This window comes from Kogia breviceps, chromosome 2 (genome assembly GCF_026419965.1).
Source record: "Kogia breviceps isolate mKogBre1 chromosome 2, mKogBre1 haplotype 1, whole genome shotgun sequence".
Lineage (NCBI taxonomy): Eukaryota > Metazoa > Chordata > Mammalia > Artiodactyla > Physeteridae > Kogia > Kogia breviceps.
In genome coordinates this window covers 817,655-829,813 of record NC_081311.1, presented here as the reverse complement: position 1 = coordinate 829,813, position 12,159 = coordinate 817,655, and the positions used below count along the sequence as shown (strand labels likewise).

General features: G+C 48.5%; 1 protein-coding gene across 3 annotated transcripts in view; it reads left to right on the top strand.

Annotated features, from left to right (window-relative positions):
• The window catches only part of INPP5A (inositol polyphosphate-5-phosphatase A), a 178,437-nt gene that overhangs the window by 49,493 nt on the left and 116,785 nt on the right, over positions 1-12,159 (top strand). For all 3 annotated transcript variants that reach the window (XM_059054989.2, XM_059054988.2, XM_067023792.1), the window contains exon 2: positions 11,884-11,925. In XM_059054989.2, coding sequence (XP_058910972.1) covers positions 11,884-11,925 — 42 coding nt within the window. The remainder of the gene's footprint in view (positions 1-11,883; positions 11,926-12,159) is intronic.

The following is a 12,159-nucleotide window of genomic DNA, read 5'->3' as shown; positions in this document are numbered from 1 at the left end:
GGACATGTATGGGTTTTCTATGCTGTGTAACAAATCATCACAGACCTTGTGGTTAGAATAAGCACCCGTTCACTGTGTCAAGTTTCTGCGGGGCAGGAGTCGGGACAGCTGAGCTGGGTCCTCTGCACAGGGTCTCATCTGGAGACCCCAGGAGGGAAGGTCTGTCAGTCAGCTCCCTCAGGCTGTTAGCAGAAATCATTTCCTTGTGGCTGTAGAATTCATGGCATCTTGCTTCTTTGGGGCCAACAGGAGAGAGGGAGAGAGAGAGAGAGAGAGAGAGAGAGAGAGAGAGAGAGAGAGAGAGAGCGAGCTCGAGCGTGCGCGTGAGTCCTTTGCTCCCAGCCTCTGACCTTTAGATCCTCTTTTAAATGCCTCACCTGATATCTGATAAGGTCGGACCTACCCAGCATAACCCCCCTTTGATTAACTTAAGATCAGCTAATTATGGGATTTCATTACATCTGCAAAATCCCTTCACCTTTGCCATATGTTACCCAATCATGAGAGTGACATCTTACTGTATTCACAGCCCCACCCCCACCCACTCTTGAGGGGGAGGGGTGGTGCAGGAGTGAACGCCTGGGTGGGGCACCTGCAGGCTTGTTGGGATTATCCCTAGGTGCTCAGGGAGCACCTATCAGTTTCTGGTTCATTACAGTTTTATCATAAATGTTGCTTTTATTGAAAAACTTTTCAGTTCATTTTTCTAACCTTCATTTATTTCTTCTCCATCATTTTTCCCTTATTTATATCCAGATATTTGACCTATATAATTTTCCTTCTCCCTGAAAAACTTTTGAAAACATTACTTTCAGGTCATGTCTACCTGTGATGAATTTCCTCAGTTTTGTTTGTCCAAGTAAGTCTATTTCCCCTTCACTTTAGAAAGATGATTTTGCTGGATACATAATTCTAGGTTGGTGTTTCAGTTTTCTTCTTTCACCACTTGAAAGATTTCACTTCACTCTCTCCTTGCTCATGTGGTTTCTGTCGAGAAGTTCACATAATTTTCATCCTTGTTCCTCTATAGATGAGGTGACTTTTTCCCCCTTCCTTCTTTCAAAGTTTCTCCTTGTCTTTGGCTTTCAGCAGTTTGTGCCTAGGTTCAGACATTTTGGTATTTATCCTACTTGTGTTCTCTAAGGCTTTTGGATCTGTGGTTTGGTGTCTGTCATGAATTTTGCAAAGTTCTTGGCCATTGTTTCTTGAAACTTTTCTTCTGCTCTCTTCTCTCTTTCTCCCTCTGGTATTCCTGTTACATGTACCTTTTATCTTTTGAAATTGTCCTACAGTTCTTGGATGTTCTGTAATTTTTTCATTTTTTTAATCTCTGCGTTTCAGTTTTGGAAGTTTCTGTTGACGTATCTTCAAGCTCACTAATTGTTTCCTTGGCTGTGTCTAGTCTGTTAATGAGCCCATCAAAGGCATTCTTCATTTTGTTACTGTTTTTGATTTCTAGTATTTCCTTTTGACTCTAAGAGTTTCCATCACTCTGCTTGTATATTATCCATTTGTTCTTGCATCTTGTCCACTTTTTCCATCACAGTTATTTTAAACCCCCTTTCTGGTAATTCCAAAATCTGTGTTGTAGTTGAGTCTGATTCTGTTGCATTTTTTAAAATGTCTTTAGGGAATTCCCTGGCAGTCCAGCGATTAGGACTGCGCACTTCCACTGCCAGGGGCCCAGGTTTGATCCCTGGTTAGGGAACTAAGATCCTGCAAGCTGCGAGGTGCAACCAATAAATAAATAAATAAATAAATTTAAAAAATGAAATGTCTTCAGACTGTTCTTTTTTTTTTTTTTTTTCCTTGCCTTTTACTACACCTTGTAATTTTTTTGTTGAAACCTGGAAATGATGTATTGGTTAATAGGGACTGAGGCCTTCAGTGTGAGGCAGGAGCTGGATTGTGTTCACTGTTTGCTGTAGCTGTGGTGTCAGAGGCTTCACATCCCCCAGTGTCCTCCTGCATCTTGCCCCTGTTTTGGCTGGAGTCACTGCCATTGCACTGGAGCCCTCCTGGTGTGGTGGTAAGGAGTGGGGGAAGGGGTGTTCTACAGTCTGTGATTGAATCTCAGTCTTCTAGTGGCCCTGTGTCCCTGGGCTGTGACCCTCACACATTTCTTATTTTCTTCTCCCCATCCCTTAGATGAGGTAGGGAGGCTAGGAGGGGGAAACATCCTTCCCGCAGGTGGGCTAAGGCTCTGGCAAAGTCCTTTCTCTGCCAAGTGGGCTTTTGAGAACGCATTGGGTGTATTTCACAAAGGTTACTCTTTCCCTCCCTCTGCTAGAGCCAAGAGGGGATCTTCACTGTGAGTACTCTGTGGGGTGCCTGGAAGTAAAACCTAGAAAAATGTGGGGGCCTGCTTAAAATTGCGGTCCCAAGGAGCTTCCCCTGTTCATGCTGTCTGCACTCAGCCTCCAGCCTTTCTTCAAAATTACCATCCATTATAAGTCTTCCAATGAGGTTCTGACTCAAGCAGCTTCTCTTCCAGGTCTCAGGGGGGGTGGTTTCCGAGCCATTTCAGCTCTCTGATGGGTCCAAGAAAAGACATTTTAAGGATAAGAGTGAGGACTTGCAAGCTCTTTACGTCATGGGTCTGCAGCTGCAAGTTTCTAGTTAACGTTTTGGTTCGTTTTAGAGATAATCATTTGATTTTCTTAGTCTTGTTAGTATGGTCGGTTGTATTAGGGGCTTTCTTCATATTGAGCCGTCCATGCATTCATGGTTTATTGCACTTAGTTCTGATTGTGAATTTTCAACGTGCTGCTGCATTCTGTACTGTGAGGTATCTGCACCGATAGCCATACGCGAGACTGGCTTGAAGTTCCATCTCGTGTATATGTCAGTATTATATCCTTTTTTCATGATAGAAACTTTAAAGTTTTACTTCTTTTTCTGTGACCTAGAGCTGTACCGTCTAATAATGGATAATTATATCTGATTGTTATACTTAAATTAATCAGAATAAAATAAAAATTAAAACATTCAGTTATTTAGTCCACACTAGCTACATTTCAAGTGGAAATTTAGCTGGTGCCAATAGAGAACATTTTTATCGTCACATGAAGTTCCACTGGACCGTGCTGATCTAGAGTCAGAGAAACTTCCCATGTCTCTGAAATCTGCACTGTCCAGGCCAGTGGTCACTAGCCACAGGTGGCTTTTGAGCAGGTTTGTATGTGTGGTGTGTTTGTGGTGTGTGTACAGTGTGTGTGTGTGGTGTACTTGTGGTGTGTGTGTGTATGGTGTGTGTGTTTGTGGTGTGTGTTTGGTGTGAGTGTGGTATGTGTGTGTAGTGTGTGTAGTGTATGTGTGTGTATGGTGTGTGTGATTGTGGTGTGTGTAGTGTATATCTGTGTGTTTATGGTGTGTGTGTGTGGTATGTGTGGTGTGTTTGTGGTGTGTGTGTGTGTGTGTGGTGTGCTTGTGGTGTGTGGTGTGTTTGGTGTGTGCGGTATATGTCTGTGTGTGTATGGTGTGTGTGTGTGTGTGGTGTGCTTGTGGTGTGTGTGGTGTGTGTGGTGTGCTTGTGGTGTGTGTCTGGTGTGCTTGTGTGTGTGTATGGTGTGTGTGTGGGGGCAGCGTGTGTTTGGGGTGTGTGTGTGTGTGTGTGTGTGTGTGTGTGTGTGTGTGTGGTATGTGAGTTATTGGTCTTCTGACTTACAGTGACTTTTTGTGCAGTAATGTGCAAATTAGCCCAATGGCTTTCATGTAAGCTGCAAATAGTTTTTCCCTGTTTGTCATTTGCCTTTTTTTTTCCTGTTGTTCATAGTGAATAGTAGTTGTTTCAAATGTTGCCAAAGTATTCTGAGAGCTTTCATTGTTTTTCTCTTCCTCAAGCTTTTAAAATTAACAGTTAAAAACATGAAAGTAAGGCATGGTAATAATTATAAGCATATTAAAAATGAAGAAAAGAAAAGAAAAAGAAGTTGCTTCAAATGCAACTACTCCAATTTTGGTGTTTTTTTTCTCAGTCTTTTTTTTCTTACCCTGCTAGAGGGTTCAAAGCAGCTGCCCCACAGGGAGGGCCCATGGCTACCTTCCGCTCAGCCATTCATCCCTCATGGACCCGCGTGGGTGTGTCTGCCCCGCGGTAGCCTGGGCTCGCGGGCGAGGCAGTGGCGGGCAAGGGCGGCCCGTTGCTGTCGGGGCTCCTCTGCAGATGGTTGTGCTGGTCGGGCCTTTGCCCTCGGGCTTGTGCGCGGGCACGAAGTATTTTGTGTCCCTTCTGTCTCTGTTAAGGTATAAACTGCTTCCATGTTAATATGTGCTCAGCAGATGTTGTATTTTTTGGTAAAATGCACCTAGCATAGGATTTATCATTTTAATCTTGTGTAAGCGTACGGTTCATCGGCATTACATCCATTTACAGTGTAATCGTCACCGGTTCAATCTATACCCAGAACTTCTTTATCATCTCATGGATTTCTTGCTGTTGCCTCCTTCTTTCCTTCAGCAGACATACTACATGACTTTCTTTATCAGTGAGCCGTCTGCAGTACTATTCTGGAGTATTCTTAATTGTAATTCTCTTATAGATGATGTTATTGTGAACTTCTTTGTGTGCAGAGTGTTTTTGTTGTTTAGAATTACATTTTTTAGGAACGACGTCCAGAAATAGAATTTCACATTTGGAAGGAATGAGCATTTTTAACATTTTTCCCAGCCACATTTTGATAGTTTTTGTATTATTCTGCAAGGTCATGAGAGCAAATTGAGGGTGTTTAAGAGGTAAGTAAGGTGTGTGCTTTCTTCGAATACACACAGAGCCCTGACTGGCTCATGCTTGGGGCTGAAATGAGAGTATTTCTTTAAGAGCTAGTATGTGTGTTTATCTTTTATTCTTACTTTAGTGGCTTTAAAAATCACTCTGCACTAGCCAAATATGGGCTGCATCTCCGAGGAGGCCTCCAGGCCTTGCCGAGAGCTGCTCAGAGTCACCAGTTTGTTAATTTAGCCACTGGGACGTAAGTGGCCCTGTGATTGCAGCCCAGCAAGACCTGTTTGGGTGGGGCTCTCCGTTAAAGGGTGCCGTACTAAGGTAGGTCTAATTTTATAGAAAATTCTGGGATACGTACATTTGAAAAAATCATTTTTGTGTTTGGTCTTGACAGAAAAGCAGGCCTCTGTGTGTGTGTGTGTGTGTGTGTGTGTGTGTGTGTGTGTGTGTGTGTATGCACACACACTCACCTTTTAATGTGTGAGCATCTATTTTCTAGATATCTGGAACCCTGGTGTCAAAGCTTTTCCAGTGTTTCTGCTGTACCCTTCCCTTTTCCCCACAGCATCGTGGGAGGTGTGTCCGGCGTGTGCACGTGTGGCTGTGCTGCTGTGCGCTTATCCAGGACAGGCCCTGGGCGGCATCCTCTCTGCTCCTCCCGTAGCAGGGGCTTTCGGGTCGCGTGATTTACCTCCTTGAGGACATCGTGGTCTGTTGTTAAACTCCTTACATTCTGTGAGATAAGATTTGAGGCAGATATTAGGATTTCAGACTGTAATTCCAGTTGTAACTTTCAAGAAATTTGTGTTTTTCCACACATCTTCAGGAATGCATTAAGAAAGGGAAACAGTAGGGCTGTATGCTGGGTGGGGACATTCTTATCTGTAGAGTTTAAAAATTATGTATTATGTTGGCATTGCAGACCATCTTCTCATTCTTATTTTTGTTTCCAGTGTTTGCCCTTTTGATGTGTGTTGTGTGGTCACGGTACGTGGTGACATTGTGCTTGGTTCGGCAGCCCCAGAGTTTCCTGTGTGTCCGCGTCGGGTGGACCTGTGGGACTTCCCTCCGGACGCGCAGGCTCAGCGGCCACGGCTCACGGGCCCAGCCGCTCCGCGGCACGTGGGATCTTCCCGGACCGGGGCACGAACCCGCTTCCCCCGCATCGGCGGGCGGACTCTCAACCACTGCGCCACCAGGGAAGCCCTTTTTCTTTTTTTTAAATAAAATAAGAGTAAAATGCAGTAACGTACATAGAACAGCTCCAGAGACTGCGGAGCCACAGCCTTGGGGGCCTTTTGCTCCAGCGGAGCTGCAGCTACTTCAGACCTGTTCCTCGTTAGTTTTGTTGTGGTCGGATACACACAGCATATGACTTACCGCGTGACCCAAGTGCCAGGCTCAGTGGCGTCAGGCACATTCACATCCTTGTGCAGGCGCCGCCGCCATCAGCTCCAGGACTTTTTCTTCTTCCCAGACGGAAACTCTGCCCCGTTAAACACTGCATCCCCTCCCCACCACCCCCGGCCCCCGCCGTCTGCTCTCTGTCCCTATAGGGACTTGACTGCCGTAGGGACCCAGCATGGATAGAGTTATGCAGTATTTGCCCCTTTGTGACTGGCTTATTTTACATACCTCGTGTCTTTAAGAGCCATCCATGGTGGAGCATGTCAGAATTTCCTGCTTTTTTGAGGTGGAATAATAGTGCGGTGTGTGGATAAAACCACATGTGCTTGTCCGTTCATCCACCAGCCGACACTTGCGCTGCTTCCACCTTTTGGCCGATCGTGAATAACAAATGCTGCTGTGAACGTGGGTGTGCAAATGGCTGCTTGAGTTTCTGCTTTCGATTCCTTTGGATAAATACCCAACGTGGAATTGCAGAATCATATGGTGAATTCTATTTTTAATATTTTGAGGGACCACCATACTATTTTCCAAAGTGGCTGCACCATTTTACATTCTCACCAACAGTGCACGAGGGTTCTAATTTCTCCACGTTCTCACCAACACTTGTTATTGTATTTATTTATTTTAAAATAATGGGTATGGGGCTTCCCTGGTGGCGCAGTGGTTGAGAATCCGCCTGCCGATGCAGGGGACACGGGTTCGTGCCCCGGTCCGGGAAGATCCCACGTGCCGCGGAGCGGCTGGGCCCGTGAGCCGTGGCCCCTGAGCCTGCGCGTCTGGAGCCTGTGCTCCACAACGGGAGAGGCCACAACAGTGAGAGGCCCGCGTATCACAAAAAATAAAAATAAAAAATAAAATAAATAAATAAATAAAATAAAATAAAATAAAATAATGGGTATGAAGTGATATATCATTGTGGTTTCAATTTGCATTTCCTTAATGACATCTTTTCATGTGCTTATTGAGCCTTTTTGCACCTTCCTTGGAGAAATGTCTATTCCAGTCCTGTGCTTGTTTTGAATAGTCTTATTTGTCTTTTTGTTGTTGGGTTGTAAGAGTTTTAAAAAATATATTCTGGATGTTAACCCACTATCAGATATATGATTTGCCAATATTTTCTTACCTTCTGTGGGTTGCCTCTTCACTCTATTGATAGCGTCTTTTGATGCACAAAAGTTTTAAATTTTGGTGTAGGCCAGTTTATTTTTTCTTTGGTTGCCCGTGCTTTTGTCTCATAATCCAAGGAGTCATTGCCAAATCCAGTGTCATGAAGCTTTTCCCCAGTGTTTTCTTCTAAAAATTTTATAGATTTAGGTCTTTGATCCATTTTGAGTTAATTTTTATATGTGGTGCTAAGTAATAGCCCAACTTTATTCTTTGGTATGCAGATAACCCAGTTTTCCCAAAATTATGTGTTGAAATTACTGTCTTTTCCTTATTTCGTGGTCTTGGCACCTTTGTGAAAAATCATTCGACACTCATGTGATGGTTTATTTCCGGGCTCTCTTCTCTGTTCCGCTGCTCTATACGTCTGTCTTTGTACCCGTCCCATGCTGTTTTGATGACTGTGGCTGTGAAATCAGGAAGTGTAAGACCTCTAATTCGTTCTTCTTCTTCAAGATCGTTTTGACGATTTATGGTCCCTTGAGATTTCATATGAATTTTAGGATGAGTTTTTCTATTTCCGTAAAAAAAGTAGTTGGAATTTCAGTAGGGATGGCATTGGCTCTGCAAATTGCTTGGGATGGTATCAACATCTGAACAATACTGTCTTCCAATCCATGAGCTCAGGATGTGTTTCCATTTACTGATATCTAATTTCCTGCAGAAATGTTTTGTAGTTTTCAGTGTACAAGTCTTGCCTTGGTTATCTTATTCTTTCTGATGGTATGGTAGATGGAATTTTCTCTATCTCCTTTTTGGATTGTTCGTTGTTAGTCTATAGAAACACCACTGATTTTTGTGTGTTGATTTTGTGCCCTACTACTTTGCTATAATTCATTTATTAGTTCTAACAGTTATTTTTTTTTTGGTAGAATCTTTAGGGCTCACTATATATAAGATCATGTCATCTGTGAACAAAGATAATTTTATTTCTTCCTTTCCAATTTGGATGCCTTTTGTTTCTCTTCCTTGCCTGAGGCCGTGGCTAGGACTTCCAGAACTATGCTGAATACAAGTGGTGAGAGTGGGCATCCTTGTCTTATTCCTGATCTTAGGGGAGAAGCTTTCCATTTTTCACCATTGAGAATAATGTTGGCTGTGGGTTACTTCAATTTTGAGTGTTAGAATCTATAGGCATTTCCCCCCTTAGGTTCCTTTCTGTGGTTTTATGTCTAGGAAGGCTATCTTTCTACCATAAGGACAGCTATTTGCTTATATCTTCTTCTGATAGTTTTTCCTGTTTCAAGTTTTGTGTTTATCTCCTGAAGTCATGTAGAGCTTATTTTGTTTGCAAAGTAAAGAAAGGATCTAATATAGCAGTTTAAAAATAAGCATTGAACTAGTTGACTACTGCCTTGGCCCTCACCAGTGTGACAGGCCCCATTGCTTCCTGCAGCTGCCTCAGTTCTGTAGTTAGGAAGGGGGATGCTGTGTCTTCGAGAGTCTGGGTGCCTTTCTCTGTCAGGGGGTGTGAGACAAGCATGCTAAAATGATTCTCAATTCCTTCATGCTTCCCACCGAAATAGAATTCTTTCATAAGGTCCTTTTTTGTTTTCCTTAAAGTCTAAGCATTATAGAAAAGTACAAATCATCCCACAACCCAGAAAGAGCCATTGTACACATGTCCCCAGCTCTCTGTGTGCAGGGAGGTGCAGTGAGAGGGTGGGCTGAGTGACCAGGGGCCACACAGCACTGCTGTCTTCAGTCCAATGTCAAATTGAATTCTACTGGAATTTTCAGGAGAAAAAAGTACTGGCTTGAAACTGGAGGAACTTCTCAACTTGAGAAAAATGCAAACTATATATCTCTCTAAAATTCTCCTAAGTCTATGAAAACTTAAAAATAAACTTTAAGAATTTGTAGTTTGAAAATACATCTTAACTTTAGACCATGTCCGTGAACTGCCTGCTGTAAAGCAATCACTCTTCTTCTGCAGTGGTTCTTTGCTTGCCCTGCCCCACCCCCCTACCCCCGGTATAGATTTAGTACCTGCGTTTTGTCAGGTTTCTGACGTCACACCCCTCCACGTCTAGTCCTCAGTCCTGTGCGTCGGGGGACGCCGGGCTCACCCCCGTGCTCTTCCGGTTTCTGTTTCTGTTCCTGGGTTCTGGGCCTGCGGGTTCCGCATCCGTCTGTCCGTCAGTGACCGGGTTGGTCTTGCCGTCCATCTTTCTGTATCCCCTCTTCTCAGAGCACTGTTCCCTTGGAAGCTTGGTCCGTTTTCCCTCCCCTTTAGGGACATGTCTGCTCTGCACTGGCCTCCGGGTCTCTTTGGTCCTGTTTCCCAGCCCCCCCTCGGCGACGCCCATTCCTGCTGCTCCCCAACCTCAGGCCCCTGCGCGTGTGGACGTCGGGACTTGAAGCCGAACCTCTGTGCCCTCTGTCCCCAGGCTGAGCCCACGGGCTGAAATGCTGGTGGGCCCTCTGCGCCCCTAAACCAGCACCCTTGCCCTCAGCCCAGGACAGGGGTAGGGGGGCTGCCCACCCCCCCATTCCCTCGCTCCTGGTCAGGGCATCTGGGACCTTGCACTCGAAGTCCTCTTTCTCTGATCACCCCGGGGCCCGAGGCCGACTGACCGGCCATCCCTGCTCATGTCCCGGCCATGGCACGGGTTGCCCCGCGTCCCTGGTTCAGGTGGGGGATCGCTCGGGTCGGTGGGAGAGGGGTGCGCGGTGCTCTCTGTGCTCTCAGAGCCGTGCTGCCGTCACCGCCGTCAGCTCGGACCGCCTCCACCCCTCAGCCACACCCGGGGCCCCGGCAACACTCTGCTGCCTGTCTCTGCGGAGCTGCCCGTTCTGGAGTTCCGTAGACCGGAATCTGACGTCGTCTGTCCTTTGGTGATGGGCTGATTTCACTGAGCACAGTGCTCTCGAGGCTCGTCCACGCCGTGGCCCGTGTCAGTGGCCGTCGTGTCCTCTTGGACCGCGTTTTGTCTCTCCGCCCACGCTGGGCTGGCCTTTGGGCGGTTCCTGCCTTTCGCCTGCCGGGATTCCGCGGCTACGAGTGCTCGTGGCCGAGCCTCTGCGTGGACAAGCGTTGCCACGTCTCTTGGGTGCATCGCTGGGCCACGGCCAGCGTTTTGAGGAAACGCCAGACTGTTTCCCACGGCGGCCGCACCGCCCGCACCCTCCTCCCCCGCCCCCAGCTGCGTCTGAGGGTCCGTTTCCGCGCAGTCTCCGCAGACTTGCAGGCTTCTGTCTGTGTCAGCACCCCGGGGGTGTGGGGCGGAATCTCGCCGTGCTTCGGGTTTGCGTTTCCCCGACGCCTAGTGGTGCTTGGCCTCTTCCGTGGGCTGGCGGCCAGTCTGTTCAGACACTCTGCCCGGTCTTTCCGTGGGCGGCCTGCCTGCTTGGGCTTTTCTTTGCTCACCTGGGAGGGTGACAGACAGAGGCACGGTGTGCCCTCCTCCCCGTGCAGGAAGTGGGGGCTGGAGGCTGGGCCCCGGCCTCAAACGTGGCCTTGGAGACTGGAAGGCCCCACACCCGGCTGGACTCTGGCCACCGTCTTTGTTGGGCGGATGCGCGGAGCGTCCTCCACACCCTCCTCTGTGGTCTGCAAGGCTCTGGTTTCCCAGCCGCTTTTCCCTTCGTTTGTTGCTCTGCCTGCAGTTCAGTCTTCCTGCCCTCGGGACACACAGGAACATGAGCGGGCGGCCGCACCTCCCCGTGTGGCAGCGCGCACTCTGGTGTCTTGGGCCGTGGGTGACGCGTTTGGGCCCAGCTGTGGTTCAGCCTGGACCCTGGTTCCGGGCCCACGGCCTCGGCGTCCAGAGCTCTGTTTGGATCAGGGGTTTGAGTCCTGAGGCGTGGTGGGTGGGGTTTTGTTTCTTTTGTTTTGAATTGTGGTAGGAAACACATAACATTAGATTTATCATCTTCGCCTTTCTTAAGCGTGGTCCAGCGGTGTCAGGGACATTCACACCGATGTCACCAGATCTCAGGACCTTTTCACCTCCCGTGTCTGAAACTCTGCAACGGGACGTATGTCCCCGCCGCGTCCCCCATCCCCGTCCAGGCCTGCCGCGACCTCTCAGCACCTTGGCCACGTTGGGGTGGGTCGGACCATGCCCCTCACTTGGCTGGCTGCCCTGGCGGTCCAGGACCCCGGCAGGCCGTGTGGGAAAAGGCGGCGGCGTGCTTTCTCAGGGGCCGGGCACCCTGTGCTGGCTCTGTCCTGGGGTGTCCGCAAGCCCAAAACCAGCTCTTGGTGCTGCGTGGCTCTTTCCACGTTCTCAGAGCCTGTCCGGGCCCCCTGTCGCTAGGTCCTGCCCGACACGGCCGCCTGGCTGCGGGCAGCCCCTCCCAAACCCCCCCCCCGCCTCCCGCCGCCCCGGGGACAGAGCAGGGCTGGAGCGCTGCCCATCCCCGGGCGAGGCTCGTCCTCCCTCGGCCCCTCTTCCCTGGACAAGCTGTGGACCAGCCCCCCGTGCAGAGTGGGGTCTCCTGAGTGGAGCAAGGTGTCCCCCGCCTCTTGTCGCTCGCTAGCCCCCATGGTGAGGATGGCAGATAGGCCATCACGCTGGCGTCTGCTCGCGGACGTCAGGGCTGTGTCGCTGGCCTGACTGTCTTTTCTTCTTAATTTACAGCCAGAAAACCTCCAGAAGAACTGGCTGCGGGAGTTTTATCAGGTAAGAGCCCCGTGGCGGCCGGTCCCGTGGGAGGGGAGCCACTCACATTGTGAGAGATCACGTTTCACCCTGTGGCCTTGCGCGGCAGCTGGGGGTTCCTCCTCGGAGGCCCCTCCCTTCTCAGAGGCCCCCACCCCGGCCGGGGTCTCTGGTTGTCGGAGGGGAGGCTGTCGAAAGCTGGTGGGGACATTTGGGTGCCTTTCGGGGCACCCCGGGTTCTGGGCAGAAAGCGCG